The 24,282-nt window shown below is 62.0% G+C and overlaps 3 protein-coding genes across 3 annotated transcripts in view; 1 reads left to right on the forward strand and 2 right to left on the reverse strand.

The window, feature by feature from the left end:
* The window catches only part of LOC119100747 (uncharacterized), a 66,600-nt gene that overhangs the window by 24,543 nt on the left and 17,775 nt on the right, over positions 1–24,282 (reverse strand). Inside the window, exons 2-3 of the mRNA XM_037223861.1 lie at positions 9,617–9,761; positions 8,082–8,229 (exon numbers count right to left, since the gene is read on the reverse strand). Of these exons, the coding sequence (XP_037079756.1) occupies positions 8,082–8,229; positions 9,617–9,761 (293 nt within the window). The remainder of the gene's footprint in view (positions 1–8,081; positions 8,230–9,616; positions 9,762–24,282) is intronic.
* LOC119105601 (proline-rich extensin-like protein EPR1) lies at positions 2,712–6,014 on the forward strand. Its single transcript, XM_037229064.1, has 3 exons — positions 2,712–2,743; positions 3,014–3,202; positions 3,642–6,014. The coding sequence occupies exons 1-3, from the start codon at positions 2,738–2,740 to the stop codon at positions 4,605–4,607; spliced, it is 1,161 nt and encodes a 386-aa protein (XP_037084959.1). The 5' UTR covers positions 2,712–2,737; the 3' UTR covers positions 4,608–6,014.
* On the reverse strand, positions 14,432–18,540 carry LOC119105590 (uncharacterized). The gene has a single exon (XM_037229054.1). It carries the CDS (start codon positions 16,707–16,709, stop codon positions 15,447–15,449), a length of 1,263 nt encoding a protein of 420 aa, XP_037084949.1. The 5' UTR covers positions 16,710–18,540; the 3' UTR covers positions 14,432–15,446.

Below are 24,282 nucleotides of genomic sequence, written 5' to 3' on the forward strand. Positions count from 1 at the left end.
GGGAGGTGTGGTAAGGTGTCGTTTTCTCTCCCGGAAAATTAACGGCTTGTACGCAATTTACGCACGGCTATGGTTTATGGCCGTGCGCATGACGCCCGCGCAATGCTCATTAAGATGTCGAGATTGAGCTCATGCAGATGGGCGGCCCGATGCTGTTGGTGAAGGGGTTGCCCGGGACAGGTCAAGGTCATGCAAGCCTTGCAGGGGTTGTGCGCAGAAGCCGAATAAATGGACATCCAGTGCAAGCGCCAATAAGCCAACGCCAAATTCTGAGCTTCCTTCCCCTACGATAGAGCAACCGTGCGATTGCACCGTCCTCGACGCCCACATAGGGGGCTCGGGAAGATAGCTCGGGCTGGCCTCCGGGTCCGCACGTGCTCCAGTCAATCCGCGCACCGCCTCCCCCTCCGCACTGGCGGTGCTAGCGCGTCAGCATCAGGACAGCGACAGCACTCCCCACTTTCACCGCCCCGCTTTGATCGGCGGCGCGCGAAGCAAAACAAGACCACGTTTAGGTCACGTGCCAGGGGCTAATGAGCGTTTTTGCCAGGTCATCCAAACTGAAAAGGCCCATTACACACTTATCAGCATCGACACGTGATGTTTGAACGGATGCCGCGAAACACGAACACGGAACGAACTGAAACTTCCACTGGCAACGACGAAAATCCAATCATTGTCGGCAGACTGTGCGATGCTCAGGCATGTGGCCGCGCGTGCCACACCAGCCAGTGGTGATAGCCAAACAGGAGAGACTAGAAACATGAAATATGGCACGCTTAGCAATCAGCAAAATTGAGTGGCGTGATAAGGATCGACTGTGGGCTGCGCCTGGCTAGAAGGCTGGCTGGAGGGACTTTACTCTAGACATCTCCGTTCCGAAAACTGCTCTGCTTCGGAAGATTCTGCACTGCTCCACCACTTCATGACCCCATTCCAGACCCAGATCAGTCACATTCTATGCCTTAATAGCCATGGCCTTATCTCATGCCTTGCACGAATGGAGCCTCCCAGGGCGTTCCCCAACGTCAAGTTATTGCACACGCGGCGGCAGACGCTTATGCACTTTGTTGAAAAACCGGATCAACCAAAGCGGTATTGCACGATGTCTGTGGTCCCAGTCACGATACTGACGCCCGCTGGCGGAGTCTGGCTCAAATCATGATCGATGTGCCCTTCTGGGGAAAAGCAACTCAAATGGATAGTGTTCCAGTAGGTCAAGGTGCAATCAACTCCGATGTCCGTTCCCAACATAATAAATGAAAATGCTTTGCCGTGGGGCTGAGCCGCGCAATCCGCAGCAGAGCTCTGCAATCTTCATCCCATGCTGGAAGCGCCATTTTTCACGCCCCGTGTCTTCCGCATAGCGAACATTTTATTCTGGAAAGCTGTAGCAGCCCGACCATCTAACACCAGCCGCGCTTCATCATTCTGTACCACAATAGCGGGGCGTGTGCCGGACCTGACGGCTAATCGCGATAGATGCAGCGCATCGTAGAGCCTCCTTCCTTCCCACACAAGCCCGACGCCATTTTCCAGGGCGCACATGCTCGCGAGGGACGTCACTGCTCCGATCCAGCGGGTGCAGCCGTGTGTGACCCGGCTGACCCGCCGCCGGTCGGCCACGCTCGCCTCCTGTTCGGCCCGCTGCCGGGAGCGCGCTATTGATTGGCGCGCCGGCTGCGTGTTGACCTGCCGGCCGACGCTCTGAGGGGCCCGGCTCGCTGCCGCGCGCCGCCGCTGCACGGCACGTACGCGGGGTGTCGTCGCCGCCGGCCACAGCTCCGGGACCCGCTCGTGGACCGCCGGTGTGACGGCTGGACGATACCCAGCCGAGGGTGGGGGTGGAGTGGCGTACAGAGCACGCAGTCCCGGCACAGACGGCCTCCTTGCGTCAGAGGCACGCCCCAGACTCGCACCATGGTGCCGTGTGAATTCGAAAACACCGGCTGGTAGCCAACTGATCCGCCTGCATCTCCGTTTACTCGCATGTCGATCACAGTCACACAGCGCGGCCCGACACCAGCCGGGCCGCATTCATACACAATCGTATCTTAGAAAACGTCAACGGTTCCCCGCTACGGCATCGACGTCCAGGTTTATGCAGGCACGTCAGTGTCAACATTACAAATCCCGGGTCTGGCAGGGGGAGTGTCGAGCCCATTGACAGCAGCTGCCCGTAAACAAAACGGAGCATGGGGACTGTACCCTGCCGTGACCATTCCGGTGACGGGCCTCCAACTGACGTCCTGGCGCGGGGCGGCTCGACACGAGTTAACGAGCGGGGACCCTCAGCCGGACATGGGCATAACCTGAACCCGACCTGTCTCAGGCCGATGCCGAGCCCGCCCTCAGCCAACGGGACCTGAGTTCGACACGTCTGGGACGAGATCACAACCCGACCAGCACACTCTCGACCCAGCTGCTGACGCCAGCGGCCAGCCGCGAGGCCTGACCGTCAACTGAAGCCCCCGGCCAGGCCGCGCCCGTCCCCAGCACGGGCCCCACCAGGAACCGCTCTGCCGGCGTGGCGCGTGCGTTCCGCGCCGCGCCGGCAGCGGTCGTGACGCAACGGACGCTATTACCGCGATCGGGGGGCACGGGCCGGCCGGCGCGCGGGACGCGAGGGCCCCGGGGCGGGCGGCTGACCCTGTCCGCCCGCCTACATAAGGCGCCGGTCCGCGGGTCGAGCCAACAGTCCAGTTGACCGGCCAGCAGCCACACCCGCAGCAGCAGCATGAAGGTGAGAGACGGCGGCCGCGATCGACGCCGCACCACTGCCGCCACTCTCACGGGGATCCCCGGGGTCATTCCCACAGGCGGCTGGTGCTCGGCTTTTCCAAGAAACAGGCAATAGCGTTCAGCACTGGTGCTCGTGGCGTCGCTGGGTAATGGCGTCCAGCATTAGCGCTCGTGACGTCGCACAGAAACGCTGCTTGAGGGGCCCCGCCACGTGGCCGCTTTCAGGTCGACGATGACTTCTGCATGACCTCTGACCTCCGCGTGACCGCAGCTCTTCCTTGTCGCCGCCGTGCTGGCCGTGGCCGCCGCCGACAAGGGAACCACCCCGAGCTACGAGGCCCCCGCCACCACTGCGGCCCCGAGCTACGGAGCTCCGAGCCAGCAGGCTCAAAGCTACGCTGCTCCCAGCCGCCATGCTCAGAGCTACGCCGCGCCCAGCTACAATACGCCAGAGTATGAGGTAAGCGTGACAGTGCGTGCCAAAAAAAAAACACCCCAATACCGCTTTCGTCCTGCAGTTTGCTGAACCTCCCCGGCATTATTTGCGCGCCGGGGCCGCCCAAACACTCAGCGCGAGATGCGGCTCGCGATAGCGGCCCAGGGATGACGCACGTGCGGTGTTTGGCGGCGCCGCCACACATGGGGCTCGTTCAGCCGTCCCGTGGTTTATCGTCGGGCCAGATGGCTCCCGGCGTCGCGTGGCCGGCCTTCACAAGGCCGGGCGCAGGCCAAACACCTGAGCCGCCGCGTCACGAGCTGGGTTTGATCCCCACCGCGGGATACGTTCACCGTCCAGGCTTCTGCCCCGGGTTGGTGGGACTGACGGCCTCAACAGCCGATGCGCCGATCCCCACCCAGACGACTATCAGCGCGCCCTGGCACCCACCTCTCGTCCTCAGGAGCCGGCCCAGTACGTGTTCGACTACGCGGTGAAAGGCTACGGGGAGTACGCGCCGCAGTACTCGGCGCAGGAGAGCCGGGACGGTTACGCCACCAGCGGCGCCTACTACGTCGCGCTGCCCGACGGCCGCACGCAGAAGGTCTCCTACAGCGTGGACGGCGAGTCCGGCTTTGTCGCCCAGGTGGAGTACGAGGGCGAGGCCCAGTACCCGGAGTACCACCCGCAGCCCGCCTACAAAGCCCCGCAGCCCGCCTACGCCGCGCCGGCTCACAAGGCCCGGGAACAGAGCTATGCCGCGCCAGCTTACGAGGCCCCGAAGTCGACCTACGCCGCACCGACCTACAAGGCCCCTAAGCCGACGTACGCTGCCCCGACCTACAAGGCCCCGGAGCCGACCTACGCCGCGCCGGCCTACAAGGCCCCAGAGCCGACGTACGCTGCCCCGACCTATAAGGCCCCCGAGCCGACGTACGCTGCCCCGACCTACAAGGCCCCGGAGCCGACCTACGCCGCCCCTGCCTACAAGGCCCCGGAGCCGACATACGCTGCCCCGACCTATAAGGCCCCCGAGCCGACGTACGCTGCCCCGACCTACAAGGCCCCGGAGCCGACCTACGCCGCCCCTGCCTACAAGGCCCCGGAGCCGACCTACGCCGCACCGGCCTACAAGGCCCCTAAGCCGACTTACGCCGCACCGACCTACAAGGCCCCTAAGCCGACCTACGCCGCACCGGCCTACAAGGCCCCGGAGCCCACCTACGCTGCCCCGGCCTACAAGGCCCCTGAGCCGACGTACGCTGCTGCGACCTACAAGGCCCCGGAGCCCACATACGCTGCACCGGCCTACAAGGCCCCTGAGCCGACCTACGCCGCCCCGGCTTACAAGGCCCCGGAGTCCACCTACGCCGCCCCGAGCTATAAGGCTCCCCAGCCGACCAACCCTGCGTACAACTCCTACAACTAAGCAGCGCGGTCTGCCATGGTGATATCGATCCTCAACATACGAAGACGGGTGAAAGTATGTATTATTTATTTGACTGAACGCGCGTAAATGAATGCTAGTTACATATCGCAATGAACTACCAGCAACGACGAGCGTTTGTAAACATCACGAAAATTGCTCAGCACTTTCAGCCGATCACCGCAGGCAAAGCTACGGACCGCATTCGTATTCTTCAGAAAATTGGCCGATTAAAAAAAAGAGTTACAATTCGCCGTCCGCCAGGCATCCCGAGCCGCAGACCACGGCCTCATGATGACACCCAAGGCAATGGGAGCTGCATCACATGACTGTCTCGCCACTCTGTGGCGCACGTCCTGTCGCAGGGCGAGGGGCGGGCCGTGGAGAGCGTTTCGTCTCGGCCGGACGACGAGCAAAGAACGCGACAGCCGTGTTTACGTCACCGATAAGTGTTGCCACGCAACGCCACCCGTAAACCAGCCCTCGACTGCCAGGAGCTCAGCGAGAGCTGATCTCCCGCAATATTACTTACCAATGGCGTTGAAACATGTTGCGAACGTTTCTGAGCTCTGAGCTCTGAGCTCTGAGCTCCTAGCTGTACAAGGACAACTTAAAACATGAAGTATTGATACAAGAGGCAGCCTAGGATGTCACGTATTCTATATATATTCCAGAGACAGCAATAGTTGAGCGACACTTGGAAGGGCAATCTATCTGGCCGCGTATACACCTGTGCCCAACAGGCTGCGGGCGCGGACCGGGGCTCGGCGCGCGGCGTCTCTCCGGTTCGGCTGCGGCGCCCGGTGACCTGAGGGAACGGGGCGCGCGCGAACGCCGCGCTACAGCCAAGCTGTTCACCGCAGACGCCTGCTCCGCCCGGCTGGTGGGCGCCGACAGGGACGAGCCGCGCCTGCGCGTCTTGTGGCCGCGCGACGCTCTTGGCTGGGGTATCGCGACCACGCTCGACTGCAGCCGCCATCACGGCTGTGATAGGCCTGTTTGATCTGGTAAGCAAGCGGGCGGCGTCCAATTACGGTCGAATTTCTACGGCTCTAAACCGGCTTACGCAGGGAGCGTGCCACCAAATCAATTTCGGGCTCCCACTTCACGCATCCCGCATTCTCACAAGCAGCTGCAAATGACGAGGGTGTCTGCAAACCCGCATATGCACACAACGGACAGGCGGATGTTCACTTCCCGGTTTGGCGGCTGCGTGCCACCCACCCAATTAACCACAGTCATTCTAGTAGCCAGGTTTGGCCAGTTGGTAATGAGGGCGTCCAAAGCAAACACAGACGTTCTAATTCCACGGAAGGTGGGAGACACCTGAGCCATTTCCTACCCATTCTTCTTTGTCCGGAAATTCCGCAAATTTTGGGTCAAACATCTCTTACAGAGGGCTGTACGGCGCCGAATCTCTTCCCCTCCCCCTTCCCCTCCTTCGGCCTCATTCCGACACTCCCCGCCCTCCAGCTGAATCTCCCGTCTTCCCTCCCTCGGCCTCATTCCGACGCTCCCTGCCCTCAATCCTCTCCTTTATTTGGCTCATTGCGCTGGGGACTAGGAGGGCACACATTTTTGCATAATCCCGGAGTTAATAAGAGGCCTTTTCCCTCTCCCTCCACTATCTTATTGTATTGCTCCGGCCGAAGGCATCTATTGTCATATTACTAGCTCAAAATGTAGAAAACCCCCAAACAAATTGGCTCAATCTCAATAATCTGGGAGCTTACAGAGCAAGACTTACAGCTCAGCTCATAAAGCACCTATAACCCTCCGGTATCTCCCTTCCTCCCCACTGGCCGTACACGGCATCGATTGGATCGCGCTCGGCCATCCTCGTTTATTCCGTACGCCACATCACTGCCAATGCCCTGCTCCCGGCATGTCGCCCAGCTCGCTCCGCCCTCTCCCTCCATCAGTCATCCCTGGCTTTCCGGCTGACAAAGGCAGGCACACAACGCCGACAGCACACAGCGGGTGGCTACGGCTCGGCTGGCAGCACACCGGCCGGGCCAGAACATCGGCCGGGTCAGAACACCGGCCGGGTCAGAACAGCGACCAGGTCAGAACACCGACCGGGTGAGAACACCGGTCGGGTTAGAACACCGGCCGGGTCAAGGCATAGGCCGGGTCAGAACACCGGCCGGATTTTGAGACGCCTCGCGGATCTGCACTGTTCCCACCCTGCAGCGCGCAACTCATGCTGGCTTCCCGCACGTTTGGAGCCACTGAGGCGTGCTCGACAGGCGCCTGCCACCATTATTACGTATAAGGAAGCGCATTAGAATAATTTTTAGCATGGTTTTATTACAATGTTTACCACTGGTAATGACATTGCAATCATTATCACTGATATCATCAGGCCAAATATTATTATTATCGTTATATTACTTCACGACGCATGCGGCTGCGTCGGCAACCACCACGAACGAGACGGGACGGCCAAACAAGGCGCTGCGAGTCCAGGCCGGCGCCCTCCCAGTGCCCGCCGCCGGGCCGGGCCTCGTCCGCAGCTCGGGGCGGCGCTGGTCCACCGCGCCGGGTCGACACCGCCGGCGGTGCGTACCACCGGCGTATCGACTGACCGCGACGACGGCGGCGGGGGCGGGGGCGGCGGCGGGGGCGGCGGGGGCGGCCGGTGACGACGGGGCCGCGTGGCGGGCGGCGCACCCTCCCCGCGACCGCGTGGCCCGGTCGATAGCGCCGCCCCCGCCGCCTCTCTCGCACGGGCGTGACGCACACCGGCGTGCCGCCCCCAGCCGTCGGCGGCCGGCTGGCGTTCGTCGCTGGCGCGGGCGCGGCGGACCAGCGGCTGTCGTCCCTCCACACCCGATGGTTGACTTCTTCACGTCTGTACCCGTTCCGCACTGCGTCCGCTCCGCCCAGTGTCCGCTCCCCTGTGTCCGCTCCGCTGTGTGTCCACTCCGCCCTGTGTCCGCTCCACCCTGTGTCCGCTCCAGCCTGTGTCCACTCCACCCGGTAGCCTCAGCCGACCCGGCGGCGCTCGCGCGCCGCCTGAGAGCCGGGGACGACCCACATTCCCTTAGGCGCGGCCGTCCGTCTGCTATCTTATCACGGCCCGGCCGGGCATTCATGACGCGGCGCCCAGGGCTTTCCGTATGCGTCGGCGTCGGCGGCCGGCGCTGATGAGCCGGTAGCGCGCTGGACCCAAAGTCAACACGCCCGGGGCCGCGCAGCAGCCGCCGGCCGGCGACGAGCACACCGCACCAGCCGGACAGTACGTGCTGAGAGAGGACGACGGCGTGCGGAGATGCGGAGCGGATAGAGACGTCGACGAACTCCGAGGATCGCATAGCGACGCGCACGAGTTGAAGAAAATGAGGAGTTTCCGAACAGGGCGTCGCTGGGCAGATGGGCGGCACGCCATTTTGGTACGGTGGCGAAACTAATCGTCAGACAGGTCGCCGTGTATGTCGGCGCGCGCTGACCCGGTTCTGGCGCGTCAACACTCACCTTGCAGCTTTTTCAGCACGGCAACCTCCATTTTGAGCACCTGTTTCGGCTGCTTGGCCGACTCTAACTTTAGCGCTACATGCTCTTTGGTGACCAGATCGAGGCCCTCGTAAATCTCGCCAAAGCCACCGCCACCGATCTTCTTGACCTGCCAACATGCGCCGGATTAGTGCGGGAGCGACAGCCGGGCACCAGCACCACTCGTCCGGCCCAGCACCAGCCACCCGTCACCGCAGGCACCAGCACCACCAGCACCGTCGCAGCACGGTGCTCAGGCCTCGGCCGGCCCGGGTGCGGCCCTGTTGAAAGGCCGGGAGACGTGGAGCCGAGGTGTGGCCCTGTTGAAAGGCCGGGAGACGCGGAGCCAAGGTGCGACCCAGCTGGAAGGTCGGGAGGCGCGGAGCCGAGGTGTGGCCCTGTTGGAGGGTCGGGAGACGCGGAGCCGAGGTGTGGCCCTGTTGGAGGGTCGGGAGACGCGGGCATGCGGTATGCCGGTGCCGACAGGTGGCGGGGGGGGGGGGGGGGGGAGATGAGGACCCGCCCAGGATGCCGCAGGTCCGGTGGGCAGTGTCTTAGCGCAGCGATAACAAACCCTTCTCCAATGCGCAGAGCACCGACGGGCGATCATTCGCAGCAAGATCGCTCTAAAAGAATGATCATCGGGTGCCAAGCATTGCCACATGCCAATTGCATCACCGGCATGTGCGTTGTTGCGCTTCAATTTAATCATGCATTTACGAAGAACACACTGGCAGCGTCACGCAGCACACGGGTGGGCATCCGCGCGCCATCCACGGCTTGACACGTCGGCTAATCTGCTGCAGACCACACCGTGCGGAACAGCATCACCCCACCAGCAATACATAACCGCGTCAGCACTGCGACGCTGGCTCGGCTGACAACAGGGCGCACTTCAAGCTCAGGTTCAAGTCGGGCACAAACTGTGTGCACGGGAAACGCACTGAGAGCTCCCGACCCATGCACGGCAAGGCCGGGTGGCCTGCGGCAAACGATCGCGACGATCCCCAACCCATGTATGGCACGGCCGGGTGCCCTGTGACAGACGATCACGGCACGGCCGGGTGGCCTGCGACAAACGATCGCGACGATCCCCGACCTATGCACGGCACGGCCGGGTGGCCTGCGGCAAACGATCGCGACGATCCCCAACCCATGCACGGCACGGCCCGGTGCCCTGCGACAGACGATCACGGCACGGCCGGGTGGCCTGCGACAAACGATCGCGACGATCCCCGATCTATGCGCGGCACGGCCGGTTGGCCTGTGACAGACGGTCGCGACGATCCCCAACCCACGCACGGCACGGCCCGGTGCCCTGCGACAGACGATCGCGACGATCCCCGACCCATGCACGGCACGGCCGGGTGGCCTGCGACAAACGATCACGGCACGGCCGGGTGGCCTGCAACAAACGATCACGGCACGGCCGGGTGGCCAGCGACCGTCCGACTGAAGAGGACCCCCACAATGACAGGAGGCAGACTTGGGCGGGCCACGCAGGAACCGTCACTGACCACTTTCCAGCGCTCTTTGACCACGTGGCCGGGTTGTAGCAGGTCCTCGGACGTCATCGTTATGTTCTTGGTGAAGTTGTTGTTGTCGTCCGCGAATGAGCCGGACGCATGGTCGTCCGAGCGGCTAGACTCGGTCGACTCGTCCCTGCAACAGGTCAGAGGCGAGGTCAGCACGGCACGGCACGGCACGGCACGGCACGGCACGGCACGGCACGACTCGTCTCTTCCAGGTCAGAGGCGAGGTCAGCACGGCACGGCACGGCACGGCGGAGGACACCAGACGCCGGCCGTTCTCACCGTGACAGCAATGTCGTAACAGAGATCGATCTCCTTGGGCCTTCGCTTTTGGACGCTGCGGCTGTGCGGTCAGGCAATTACATGACTTGTGTTCCGCTCCACGCGTTTTAAAAGGGCAACATAAATGCGGCAGTGGATAGACACTATGGAGCTGAGTACAATGAAGAACACTATATCGGATAAAAAGGAAATTTTCGACAAAGTCCAAAACCTATCTCACCGATTTTTTTTTAGGAAAAGTAACTGAAGTCGGGCGCATCCAACATCAACGAGAACTTCACGCCGCCAGCTCCCATCGCGTCCTTGGCACCACCACGCCGCGTGCCGCTCCCACACACCTTTCCATCCATATGTCCAGCCCCAAACAACAGGCTCTCAGCTCCCTCGGCCCCCGTCTGCAGCTGCCTGCCGGGTCACAGCGCGTGTTCGCAGCACGCCGCCCAAGGCGGGCGGCCGCCGTTGGCAGCGCACCCCACGCAGCGGCGGCGCCCCTGCGCCCAGCAGGTGCCCCCTGCCCCGCCCGACGACGGGCCGCTGTCTGCCTCCGGCGAGTGGTCCGGGCCGGCCACCGCCGTCGGCCTCGCACGGCTCCGCCGGCGGGGAGCGCCGGCCAGAGCGGTGCCACGCAGTGTGGGAATCAGCCGGGCAGAAGGGCCCACCACGCCCGCCCGATCCTCGCCACAACAAGATAATGGGAAATGACCCTGGCATGCACGATAGCTCCGGGAACGCCGGCACCAGCTCATGCACGTGCCTGCCATCGGCACCAGGCAAACAAAGTTGTTAGGGGCGCGACAACGAAAATGATTTTCGTGTCTTTGGTTTGCGCATGGAGCAGGTGGGGGTCAAAATGTAGCCCCTGTGGACTTCAAGGATCACTGCGTGGGAAATGAACCGCGCAAGGAAATGCCCACTCGCAACTGTCCCAGACAACTCGCCGGCATCGCTGGCACGGCCACAATCTTGAAGCCTCGCCGCCGGCGTCCGTCTTCGGGAAGCTGGCAGCTCCAACGTACCACCTCATTAGCATACCCGTCTGCCATTTCATCCCGGCTCGAGCGGCCTCAGAAGACCGACGGCTCCGCTTTGCCCACAGCCCAGCCCTCGCCGGACGTGACCCGAATCGGTCCTCGGTAACCCCAGTGACCCAGGAGGGAGGGAGGGGGGAGGTGAGTCCAGGGGCGACGGTAGCCAGCCGCCAGCAGCCAATACTAACACGGCGTCGATCACAGGCCGCGCCGCCGGCCGCCGGCCGCCGCCTCCGCATCGCGCTGGCCGTTCCGCCTTCCGTGTTCTCTGTTTACCGACAGGGCGAAAAGCGCGACACCCACAGGCGGCCCCGTCCTTTGGCTGGAAGAAGGCACCTCGACTGACGGCAGCGCGCCCGCTGCGGGGAGACGAGACCGGCAGAGGGAGAAGCAGCAGCAGCGGAAGTTGCTGGGCTGGTGCCGGTCCGGGTCGCACGCCCACACGCGTCCACGCGCGTCGCCGGCGCAAGCCGACTGAGTCGCCGCCTGGGCCTTCCTTGGACGCGCCGTTAGTCACATGGAAAAGAGCGGGGGGGGGGGGGGGGGGCGCCTCACAACAGACGTCCACGATGCTCGGGAGCATGCAGGCTCGTCACGGCCGACCAGACACACCGCCGGAAGGCACGCGACGCACCGGCACCGGCGCCGGGACCGGGCGTCGGTCGCGTCCCGCCGTCCGCCGCAGCCGGACGCCCCTCCCCCTCCCCCTTCCTACGGGGAGGGCCGGCGGCTGGAATCTGGGCGCGATCACCTCCCGGCACCGGCGACTGGCAGCGCCTCTGCGGCCGGGCGGCGCAATGACCAGAACACCAGGCGCCGCGGCACAACCCCATGATGTCTGGCCCGACGCCAGCGGCGCGGTCGGTCGCCGTCCGGCGCGACTCAGTCTCTGAAGACAACGGAGCACCTAGACACGGCATGAATAGGCGCACCACCCGCGCGCAGACGACCCACTAGCAGGAGAACAATCAGAAAGCGACGGCAGAATGCCAATACCCCTGCTCCGGCTCCGCGGGGAGAATCTGTGGCACTGGGAAGCACAACCACGTCTGGTGACCCTAATCCGCCGTCCCCACAGACGGTAGGAGGGGAGCCGGGTGCCGCGGAGGGGGCGGGGCGACCGGCGTTCGTCGGCCGCCGGCTGGACCGCTTCGATCGCGGCTCGCCGCCGCCGGGCCGGGACGAGAGGGGGAGGGGGAGGGGAAGCGGCACCGCAGTCCTGGCGGCGGCGTCATCACCCCACCGAACGTGCCCGCCCGCTCCTCGTGAACAGCGGCTCACCTGTTCCGCAGACCTGCCGCACACCGTATTTATTGACACTGGGGCGCCGTGGCGGCCAGCTGCACGCGGTAGGCCGGCGCTCTCGGTTCGCGCGCGCGCGGCGGCCGGGGCCCGGCCGTGTCACTGGCGCCGGCGCGCCGCCGCCGCCGCCGATCGGGCCCGGCCACGTTGCCCGCCGCGGTAAAAATAGCGCGCCCGGCCGCCAGCTGACTGTGTATCGGTTACACGCGCCCGCCGGCGCCGGTCAAGGCCACGGGTCGGCCCGGGTCAACGAGGGTCGGCGGAGTGGCCTCTGCCGCCAGGTCAGGGTCAGGCAGGATCATGATGGCGCCGGCAGTGAGGCAGAGATGTTCAAAGACACTGAGCGAACGCTCCAATAGCGACGAAGCCAGCGGTCGCTGCATTTCCATTAAGAGGCAGGTGCAGATCGACGGTCACGGCCGTATCCAACCTCAGGGTCAAGGTTATTGACTATTGCAGCGTCTGCACGAATCCGTAGCGCAGAAGTCCGACCGCAGTCTGAAGCCATGACAACTGCGCCATTCGATAGCCTTCCACTGCCTGGCAACAAGGACCGTAGATTTCCCCGGGGGCCAGTTTCTCAACCGAAACTCGCACGCCGCAACGACTGTAGACCGCACACAAAACATCATCCATCACGGCGAGGTCAGGTCATCATAGCGCTGGCAGGACTTTCGGACGTATCTCAAGCCGTCTGGCAGTCCTTTGCCCGCGCACAGCAAGACGGCACCACAAACCCTTCTCGAGTGATCGCCGGAGGCCGCGCCCGGTTTCAATCCTCCCGGCATTTCGCTAACAAGCGGCTAACAAGCAGCGGCCGCTTTGGCACGGACCGAGAACGGCTCGGGCCAAACCGGACACTCGGACCGGCGTCGTGGTCCGGCCGTGGCGGCGCGCGGGGGCAGGGAGCGCCTAGCGGGCTGCCGCACGTCCTCAGGCGTGCACCGCGATCTGATTCGTGAGATAATGCAGTGCAGCGAAATTTGCAGGAAAACGAGTGCGAAAATAAACAGCGAGTGCCTGAGAGACACGGCAGTATGACGCGGGGTTTCCACAGAGGGCGTCTTGCTGTACAAAAGACCTCGCCAGTGCGGCAATATAGATATCAGCTGGGTAGCATGTCGAGCATCGAAAGCTAGCGATGAACCATGTCAGCACCACGCATCCAACATGCGAGGCTCAGGCACGGACCCCCGCTACGGTCGCCTGTGGGTGCGAGCATAAGCCCCAAATACAGCGCATCATTCGCATCCCCTGAGAATACGTGTGACAAGGGCAGCGCACTCATACAAGGGATGGCATGGCTTAGTTATTCGGAGGTAAGAGGATCATCACTGTGCTAGCTGACATGTTTTCTTATCAATCACCATCAGCTGTTTATTTGTGAGACGCAGGACAACGCAAGATACACTGTCAGAATGTTTTACACCAGCCACACGACATGAACTACTCTGACTAGCTGAGGGGCCCGGAATCACTCCGCGACTCCAGCCATTGCGGTCAAATGACCAGCCACTAAATCAACAGTGACGGGCGGGTTTGACAAGCCGAAACGAAGTCCGGTGAATTAAATGCCATGCCCTGGTGGCGTTCGATACAAATGGCAGGAGACCATGCCAACAAATACAATTGTACGATCGCGTTCCAACTGCTGTTAGATAAATAAATCAGTGTTAAAAAACAAAACAAAATCGTATATTCGTTTTGGTTCTTTACATAGACGCCAACCCCTTCGGCCGAAAGTCGTAAAGCCCTTCGCGCCTTCGGTTGTTTACCAGGGCACTTCTTCCCAACACATTTTTTTCTCCGACGCATTTCAGGAATTCCCATTTAATACGCAAAAGCAGCTGCCGTCATCCCTATTGCCGGGCGCCGTCGTTTTCAGCCGCCACCGGCGCAGCGGCCGGCCGGCGGGCCCTCAGCGGCGCTCGGCGCGCGCTGAAGCGGCTCTCAATGCCCTCGAACGTGCCTTCCCGCGCAATTTCAGAGGGTGAGGACGTCCATTAACTCTGCATCGGCACCGAGGGCGTGTCGGCGTCAGCTCCTCATCCGGCCAGCTGCCGGGTATCGGGCCAGGATGCGGTGACTTGACAGAAATGAAAAAAGTGAAATGTGCTCTTTTAACACTGTGCGTTTGCGTGCTTTGGATGCGACTCAGAGCAAATCAGCTCTGTAAAGTAACGTCGCGATTATTGTTTCCATATATTAATGTACGACACCAATGACGTACAACTGCTTGTTCGATCCCGGCAACAGTTTATGGATGCAGTCATGTCAAGTTGCATTTACAGCGCGCATTGAATACACTTCTGAAACACAACCCACGCACCCAGACACCCAAATGATGAACAAGCCAGCCTGAATCTCCATACTCTAAATGGACGACTTATAAACATCACGCTGCGCAGTATAAAATAAGGACCGCCAATGTATCAACACACAAAAAGGCAGACACAGAAATGATATGAATGTGCATATACAAATAAAACATTGTTTTGAACCATTTATCTGTTACCACAAACAAGATAAATTCCCGTCCTCCATGCCGCGGTATGCAATGACCTATTCAGTTAGATCTATTTTCGTTTCACAGTATCTATAGCCGCCAAAAGTTTGTCACTTAAGCCTTTCTCAATACGGACAAATAGTTTCCACGGCGCCATTCAGACAGTTGTCCTGGTCCACGCCGCGTCTTTACACAGTTGCCTTCGATGTCATTTGAGGTCAGGGGCACATCGGGTGCGTGGTCGCCTCGCGATCCTTGAAAAAACAATTAACTTGACGGTATTAGTTTATCACTGCTGCTTATCTATCAAAATTCTGAATCTGTATAACTACACTGTTGGAAGACTATAAATATCATTTAAATAAATTTACTCTTAGACGGCGTAGTTTGAATATGCCACAACACGGGTTCTAACCTACATGTCAAGAGGGCGCGGCGCTGCAGCGAAGCGACGCCGCCGATCCACGGCCGAGTGGCGGCAAAAGATGACAAACACCCTCAGCAGACCGACGTTCGCCGCACCTCCCGCGCTGGGACATGACCTGACCCGGCAGCTGAGGGTAATGTGCTGCGCAGCCGCGCCCCGGCCGTGGTCCGCCACGAACATCTTCTTCAAACCGTCTAGTGTTCTTCTCCAAGTCATGCCGCGTGCCTCCTCCGACACGCACTCCTTCCCCAGCGGCTCCTTACGTGCCGTCTACCTCCGGCCGAGCACGCTGCACGGCTTCTGGATGAAGTTGAGCGAGAAGCCGCGGTTGTCCGACTCGCCGGTCGACTCGGTGTTGTCGAAGCGGACGCGCACGATGTACGGCTTCATGTAGGTGATGGCGGGCGTGGGCGCGGAGGCCTGCGCCGAGTTGGTGCCGGCCCACACGCCGCCGCAGTGGCGGTCGAACGCCTGGTTCTGGGTGCCGGTCTGCTGGCCGGACGACTGCAGCAGGCCATCCTGCGAGATGCCGTCGATGGTGAGGAAGTCGAAGGTGCACTGCGAGCCCTTCTGCGACGTCGTCGCCTGGTCCAGCCGGAAGGCGTTGGTGACGGTCGAGGCGGCGTACTCGATGCTGCAGTACAGGGCCTCGTCGCGGATGCAGACGGCGTAGTTCTGCGAGGCCAGGTGCGGCCCCGTCTCCGAGCCGTCGAAATTGAACGACTTGAGCGTGCCGGTGACGCCCGTGAAGTACTGCAGGCAGGCGGACGGCGCGCGCGTCGTGCTGTTGCACTCGATCTGCTGCACGCGAATCTTCCAGTTGCGCGTGACGGCCGTGCCCTGCGCGCTCTGCGAGGTCGAGATCTGCAGCACGGTGCGGTCCGAGTTCGGATCAACGTCGATGTACATGTGCTGGCCGGCGTTCTCGCCGCAGATGACCGGCACGGCGTTGACGTTGCCCGACACGGAGAAGGCGTCCGTGGTGCACTGGCCCGTCACCGAGTCCGGCTGCGCCAGCTTGAACGTCTCGAAGTCGAGGCGCAGCTGGCAGATGGGCGCCCCAGGGTCGCGGTACACCGTGTACTGGCAGTTGGGCGACGCGCCGCTGCTCTGGCTCTCGAAGTACGAGTTGTTGTAGCGCGTGAAGTTGCCGCAGCCGCCCGTCATGGTGCAGCAGACGCCGTAGCTGCCGGCGCAGGTGCCAGAGTCCTGACCGCCGCGCTGGCGGCACTCGGCCGGCGACACGCACGTGCCGTTCAGGCCGTTGGAGCCGCGGCACTCCTCGTTGGCGAAGCGCACGATGGTGAAGATGTTGAGAAACTTGCCGTTGCGCCCGCCCGTGCGGTCGGGCTCAGCGGTGCTCGTCTGCTGCGCCGCGCCCCGCCGCGACCACGGCAACCAGGAGGTCAGCCAGCTGAGGTCGCGCTCCGACCTGGCCAGGGTCACGTTGGAGCCTGCGGGCCCGGACGGCCAGCCGGTCTTAGCCAGCGAGGGCTGCGCCAGCGCCGCGCACAGCAACACGACGACCAACATCGCGTCTGGCGTCACGATCTCAGCGTCAAGACCCGGTCAGATGAGACCGAGGCGCGGCTGCGACGGCGGCTCCGTTTCCGTGAGGCTCCGAACTGCCCGGAAGAGCACACCAGCCAGCAGCACCTCCCCGAGAGACACTGCCTGACACGCGGCTCGCGTCGGAGATTGTATAGCCGACGCGAAACGGCGGACTGCCCCGCAAGATCGCCGTCGGACGCCGGCACCTTTGTCCGGCAACGTTTCACTTTCGGGGGATGGCGTCGATGAATGAGTGCGAGTGGAGTGTCCGAGGGGCTCCTCGCGCCGCGGCGACGCCCACTTCCGCACCGGACGCGCGGAGAAAGTTCGCAGCGGTGCTGCAGACGCTACGGCGGCTTTGTCTCGCTGTGAACGGGCCCGAATTCGGCGACACGCAGACGATAGTGAAATGCATACCACCCGGACGCTTGTTACTATATGCTTTCGCTTTCAGTTTCCAGTCTGCAGCGAGGGTGATTGTTAGGTGGTAAGGTGCGTCCGTCGCGGGACAGAATCTTCTGCGCTGCATGTTGCAAACAAGAGAAACCATTTCATAATGGTTTAAAATCATAAAATTCGACCGCTGAAAGTACGTCGGCATGAAATGCACGACAGCGATGAAGCGTAAAAAAATGAAGCAAGCCGTACTGCTTTTGGAGTTCACCACGACGTCTTCTTTTTCCGATCCTCACTTGGTGCATCTCGAAGAAACACCTAAACCCAGATGTAGTACCAGCCCATCAAATTCCAACGGCACCTCGGATGTGTCAATCACCGCTCAAATACGGCAACGCCAAAACTTGAGCTGGTTCAGCGCTCCTCGCTGCCATTCTTTCCTTTGGGCATATCCGAGCGTCTCTCTCCCGACGGTCTTTAGCATCCTCCTCACAACTGTCAGCACTGTAAGTCTCGCTAACTGGTAAACTTTGGGGCCTCCCAGCTAGCCGGGTCACCTTCAAAGGGTGGAGAGAAGCTGAAAGGCAACTCCTTTCCTGCAGCGCTGTATCACATGTGCTGCCGATTACAACGCAATTAAAAGCATCAAAGGGAAATGAGATGACCTTATAATAATAAGACACGAGATATTGGTACAGTGCGATGCATTTGTAATGAGTTTTTGGTCACGAACCTTCTTCAAAGAAGCGAAAAGTTAGCATATAAAAGACGACGCATACCAATATCACGCATACAATTATTGTAAGGTCATCTTAATTCCTTTTCACGATTACCATGCCTTATATCGCACGGGCACTGAACAATCTCAGCGTTATAATTATTACTATTAAAACATAAAACAACGCAGTTTGTTGCCACAACACTACTTAGACTCCAAAGCGTCTCGAAATGTTCGTGCATGTTAAATTATTCAACATACGCTGATTATACCCAGCTCAACTTCGGCTGAAGCTTGCTCGAGATGGAAACACGCTCAAGCCAAGCCCTGTGGGACTGAGTTTGCTTGGAGCCTTATCGCATTAGCGCACCGATCCAGGCCGGTCGGCTACCCCGGGGCAGCACACGGCACCGCACCGCCCATCCCACCAGTCAAAGATCAGCAGAGTTAGTGTCCGAACGCCGCAGCTCGCTCGTCCGTCCCCGGCAGCAGCTGGGGCCGTGACCAGCCAGGCGGCGCATTGGGCGCAGAGGAGGCCAGAGCCGCGGCAGACTTGACAAAGCGTAGGCCAGCCGGAGCGCCGGTCAACAGAGCGCTGGTCATTCAGCGACAGTGACAGTTACCGGTCGCCGGGTTGCCACCACAACCACGGTAAAGCGGGACGCGCTACGAAGGGGGGGAGGGGAGGCGAGGATGCCTTATGACAGGGCGTGAGCCAATCTGACACGGCGCAGCCACCCCCGGCCCCCATCACCCACCCCCAGACAGACACAAAAACCTGCTAGTGGTTTGACGCCAGACGGCCTGTTCTGGGGCCGAGATTCGGAGCAGCAGGCCCGGCAGGACGGGCGCCGCCGCTACCGCCGCCGATCGATCGACCCTGACCGGCCGCCTGCGCCCGGGCCAAACACCGCGCCGCGCAACAGAGGCCGACTGCTCCAGGCCCGCCGCCCGGCCGCCTGCGCCCGGGGCCAAACACCGCGCCGCGCAACAGAGGCCGACTCCTCCAGGCCCGCCGCCCGGCCGGTCTCCCAGCGGCGGCCCGTGGGAGGGCGGCGGCCGGCCGGGAGCCGCCGCGCGTCAGAGCGGAGCCGGCAACGCGGCTGACACGCGCTTGCAGTCAGCTTCAGGTTCGAAGGTCGGTCCCAGCGTCAGAACGCAGCCCACCAGTGGAGCTCACCGTGAGAAGAGCGAAGCGACACCAGCGGTCACAACCGCGCGGCTTGCCGTGCCTGCCTCGCGGACCTTGCACCTGGATCCAGGCTTCTCCCTCGGCCCTACCCAGGCCCGTGCCGCCGTCTCCGGCCAGCGGAGACCGTGATCTCCGAGGAGCGCCGGCGGCGGACGGCGTCGCGCCAGAGCCGCCGTCGGCGCGGCCGTCTCGACGCCCGAGCGAGCGGCCTGACGGCGATCCGCGAACCACTCAAACTGGACTCAGCCGACGTCCCCAATGAGAGCACCAACCTCGGTCGGAGCGGAGGCCCAAATGGCGGTCGAGATGGCAGAGCGAATGGCGGCCGGCGCCGTCCGAAGTCCGGGACGGCCGGACAGGCGGACAGTCCGGGTGTGATCCGCAGACAAGATGCGGCCCGGCCAGTCGGCCTCAGATGGAGGGCGAGGGAAGGGGGGGGGGGGGGGGTCTCCCGCTAACGCCATCGATCGGCTCTGACGGCACGGCCGGCCGCCGCCGGCGCCGGGTCAAAGCGTTACCGGCATAGCGTGCGACCGGCCCCAGTACCCGGATGTGCCCAAGGACCAGGGCCCGGACGTGGGGTGGGAACAGGGCACACCGGGGGTGACGCGGGAGCGGGACACGGCGCCTCGGGGTGACGGGGTGACGTGGGACTAGGACACGGCGCCTCGGGGTGACGTGGGACTAGGGCACGGCGTCCCGGTGCGACGCCGGGCTTGTAGCGCCCCAGACGTCCGGGGGGATAGGACCGCATGGCCCGGATGCAGCAAGCAGTATCCAGCAGCATCACTAGTTCGCGGGGTCCACACATGGCGTGAGACTAACTCAGAGCTCTCAGGCATGGCACGGCATACAGTTAGGCTCTTAACTCTCAGCCATGGCGTGAGACTAGCTCTCAGCTGTCAGACATGGCGTCAAACTAGCTCCCAGCTCTCAGCCACGGAGTAAAACTAGCTCACAGCTCTCAGCCACGGCGTGAGACTAGCTCACAGCTCTCAGGCACGGAGTGAGTAGCTCTCAGCTCTCAGCCATGGCGCAAGACTAGCTCCCAGCTCTCCACCACGGCGCCAAGTCGCGCAGAAGCGCTGCAGCATAGTCAACGGCCGGGTGGCAGCACCACAGCACCGCATACCGCCTAATCCTTCCAGCCCCATGCATGGGCAGGGACGCGGCCGAGGGCCGGGTAATAGCGCTGGAAGGGGCCACACTCCGATACTGCCGCCGATAGCCGGGCCCATGCATAAGTTAGCAGCGGGCCGCGATCGTCGGTCCCCACGCCAATGCAAGGAAGCCTAACATCGGGCAGGAGCCCGCGGCGCTCCCCCACCGCAGATCTCACCGGCGCAACTCCGGCCGCGGCCCGTGGCGCGCGGGTCCGCGCGACGCTACATGACCCGGCGCGTGACCGCCGCGTGTCGCCGGCGCGGGGAGCAGGCACGAGCGCGCCGAGGCAACCCACGGCGGGGTGGCACCGGCCGGCGCGGCTGCTCCAGTTGGCAGCGGGGACGGTCGGGTCGGCCGGCGGCCGGCGGCCGGCGCCAGCGGCGTACGGCGTCACCCCGGAGATGCACCTCCCGGCCGCCGCAGCCACCGCCGGCGTGTGGCCACGACGCGTCGCTGGAGCAGCCGGCGGCTGGTGACGCCGCAGATTGCACCGTGTGGTGACGCGCTTGGAATGGAGGGGGGGGGGGGAGGGACACTCACGAAATGCTAACGCTTTATCATTGCAACGGTTATATTACAATAGTCCGCGTCCACCTCCCGGAATTCGGCTCAGCGATCTCTCTCAGGCTACCTGTTCCGCATATCATACTTTCAGTTTTATGTTCTCTCAGCCTTTCTATTCCGCATCTGATGATTTTTCGTTTCTTCTATTTCCGCGTCTCTTTGGCTATCCTTTCCAATGTTTCTTATCTCGCCCCACCGATCTGTCCTGTCGGATTCCACATCTCCTGGTGCCAGCCGTCGCCACAGGCTGCCCGCTCGCCGTTATTGAGAACGTTTCGACCGCGAACGGCGTCGGGAGGCTGCCAGACATGGTGGTCAGAGCCGGGCATGTGTCTGGATCCAAAGGGCGGATCCAAAATCTCATACGGCTGCATGTTAATGGGATCGTGGGACCTTTTTGGGGCACACGTCTAGTAAGAGCAACCAACCACCACCTGCCCAAGGCTATAGTCTGGTGCACTAGAGACAAACGTGGGGTACAAAAGGACACCGTCCTTCCCTCCACCGCGGGCCAGACGACAAACGGGCAAACCCACAACGGTTTGGAATCGAACCGCTTAAGAGGTTCATCCTCAAAAATAGCCTCTGCTAACGCCAAAAGAGCGTGTCATCAGGCGGTTACCAGCAGCACGGGCCGATAGTTGGCGCTGCTGCTGACGCCACCACAAAACTGACACCGCCATGGACAGATGACCCGCGGGGCACAATGGGGGTGTGGCTAAAATACACCGGAATATTGAGACGATCGCGAACAATCTGCACGTTTCAAACTTAACTTAAAAATTAGACCACATGGGCCATTGAACATCAGACGGAAATGTTCGGCAGCCACAAAAGCCGAACAGAAAAAGTGTAAAACAATATCGAACCAAACCAAAATATGAGCTCGTATCCAAACTAGCCACGCATCCACCGCCTTGCAAAAACGCAAGCGAGCCAGGAAATGAACGTGTCCGCACATGGCTAGAAAACCCAACAAATATGAAGCCCCAACAGACGAAAGATTCCAAGATGTCTAAGGGCGAAGCAATCCGGCATGCAAGGTCGTCATCGTCGCCATTGGAGCTTTACGTTGCACTCAGCTGCTGAGGCTATATAGCCCCGCGTCCTCTCGCCCGGGCAAGAAGGGTGGGCACCGCGGGGAATGGAATCCCGTACCTGTGGTTTCCCAGACGCGCATGGTTAACGCAGACGCGATAACCACTACACCATCGGTACCCCTCCAGCATACGCATAAGCCATCAGCGTCCCAACAAGCCTGCGGTCGCATCCTCCACGCGGCGTCACCGCAGTCAGCGGACCTCTCCGCCTGAGGGCCCGCCCAGCGCCGTCCTGCTCCGGCTGGACGCCACAGGACCCAGCGTGGGGACGGCCTGGCGGTCCCGTCCGACGCCGGCCGTCGCCGCACGACCCGGCCTGACGCCCGACCGGCCGGCCCTGGGGCGGCGGCCCAGAGCTTCCGCAGCGCCCTGCCTCGCGGGCGGAGACAGTACGTTCCACGTTCCATGTTCCACGTTCCACGCGGCCTGCGTGGAACATGAGCCGCCGTGCGAGATGTCGAGAGACCACGCGGGGACCGCGCTCTATGTCAAACGGAAAGTTGAGTGCACGGTTTTCCGCTGCGGCAAAGACGCTGTCGTAGATACTAAGAAGTACTGTATGTACGTATGCGTGCATTACGTGCATAAGGCCCTCCGGAATGGTGCGTGTCTTTTACAGCCCCGTGCCAAAACAACAGGAGATAAGAAACATGCTGGGGAAAAAACGGCAAAAAACATGTAATACACAGACATCCGTTTACCGGCTACTAATAGCATTAACGCTCAGACAGGTGCGCTCCCACCGCGCAAATGAAACGATGCTGTGTCAGCCGAGCAATACCGGCTGGCAGCGCGTAGTATAATACTGACGCGTGATATCCAACATGACGATGATGCGCTATGATGCGCTCGTTCAGGCTGAGGCAGAGTGCAGACTGCTCTGTGATGCGCTGCTCCAACCCCACACGTTCCGTCACCTCGGTGACAGAACATCAATCCCGCCCTGCGAAGCGCCGGCGTAAGGCTACACAATGGAACACCAGCTCTAGCTCTTCGAAGAGCCTAAAGCTAAGCCTAAGCAGACTCAGTGGTGACCTTAATAAAGCAAAACTGAAAATTACGCCATCTTGGACAGCACCGTAGAATGATGTGGGCCAAATGGTTCAGTTTGATCATGATGGTGATTCTGACGTTCCTGATGAAAACTGAAAACGCAGCCACACCCTGCCTGTCGCCACCTCATCGCGTGTGCGCCGAGTGCGTCTCCGCCACCGCCGGCCGCCGCCGTCCGTCGGCCGTGGCGAGCGGCCGTGACGTGGTGGGGCGGGCCGGCAGAGCCACCGCACTGGGTCACGCAGGCGGCGCCATTTGTGCAGGGCGTGGCCGGCGGCGGCGGGCCCCCGGGGGGCCGTCTGGCGGGTCACGGCACGGCGCGCCGCCTCCGCCCGCAGAGCGAGGCGAGCACGGCACGCCGGCCCGAGTGAGGAGCACGCCGACACCAGGCTGCCGCCGGCGACTAACTCTCCCGGAGGCTGCGGGGACACCGCAGTACTGAGGGCGGGCCCGAGCTACCAGGGCCCGTCGTTCGGTTCGCCCCAAATCCAAATTGCATACCCCAAAATGTCGATTTTTACGCACAAAGAACTGATAAGCATAGAAGTCTCTTTCCTTTTCATAGGGGTGTCAGAGGGCTGTGGTTCGAAACCAATCGAACGCATCGAAAGAGTCAGACTCGTTTCACTTGACGTACGTGCATAAGCGCCCATTTGGGTAACTAACAATTACAATGCTGACTCAGCTGGCGCCATTCGCGGCGCGAAATAATGTATTGGCAGCCTGACCCAGCCACTTGCGGTAAGTGCGTCCTCGTCCGGAGCAAATCCTTTCTAGCACAGGAGCGCCGCCCCTCATCTCCTCACTAAGACAAACGAGCGCGAGCGCGCGCCCGCAGCCGCTGCCCTCGCGTTGGGACGCTAACGACGCGCCGCCGGCCGGGACAGCAGCACACCGTCGATGCCGACGGCGGCCGTCGGCGGCGGCGCCAGCGATCAGCCGCCTGGCCCGGCCGGCGACCTCGCCGCACCGGTCGCGGCTCGCCGGTCCGGCAGCGGCGGCCGGCTAGGGAGGCGCCGCAGAGGCGCCCAGGGGTGAGCGCGGCCGAGCGCCGCCTGAGGGTGCGGGCTGGTAGCTGTGCGACCACCGGCACAGGAGGCGAACGCTGGCGAGGGCTGGTGTGGCCGCACCCCCACCTCCTAAATCGCGTGTGCAAAACGGCTGCAGCTCCACAGCGTGCCGAGCTGTATCCGACACAACCATGTCATGCTTGGAGCCATGCTCGGAGCCATTTATAGTTCCGCCATAATCCTGAAATTTTACACGGAGCCTCCGAGCGTGTGCAATAATCACCGACCTAAAGGCTTGACGCAAGCCACATGGTTGCTCTGACAGTTCGACGCGCGCCGTCGGGGCACCGTCGGCCAC

This window comes from Pollicipes pollicipes, unplaced genomic scaffold (genome assembly GCF_011947565.3).
Source record: "Pollicipes pollicipes isolate AB1234 unplaced genomic scaffold, Ppol_2.1 Scaffold_2555;HRSCAF=2994_pilon_pilon_pilon, whole genome shotgun sequence".
In the NCBI taxonomy this organism is placed as follows: domain Eukaryota; kingdom Metazoa; phylum Arthropoda; class Thecostraca; order Pollicipedomorpha; family Pollicipedidae; genus Pollicipes; species Pollicipes pollicipes.

Bases quoted from the DNA above. Each gene is read 5' to 3' on its own strand.
- LOC119105601 (XM_037229064.1), top strand. The intron at 3,203-3,641 runs GTAAGCGTGACA...TCTCGTCCTCAG, and splicing joins ACAATACGCCAGAGTATGAG to GAGCCGGCCCAGTACGTGTT.
- LOC119105590 (XM_037229054.1), bottom strand. From the start codon at position 16,709: ATGTTGGTCGTCGTGTTGCTGTGCGCGGCGCTGGCGCAGCCCTCGCTG.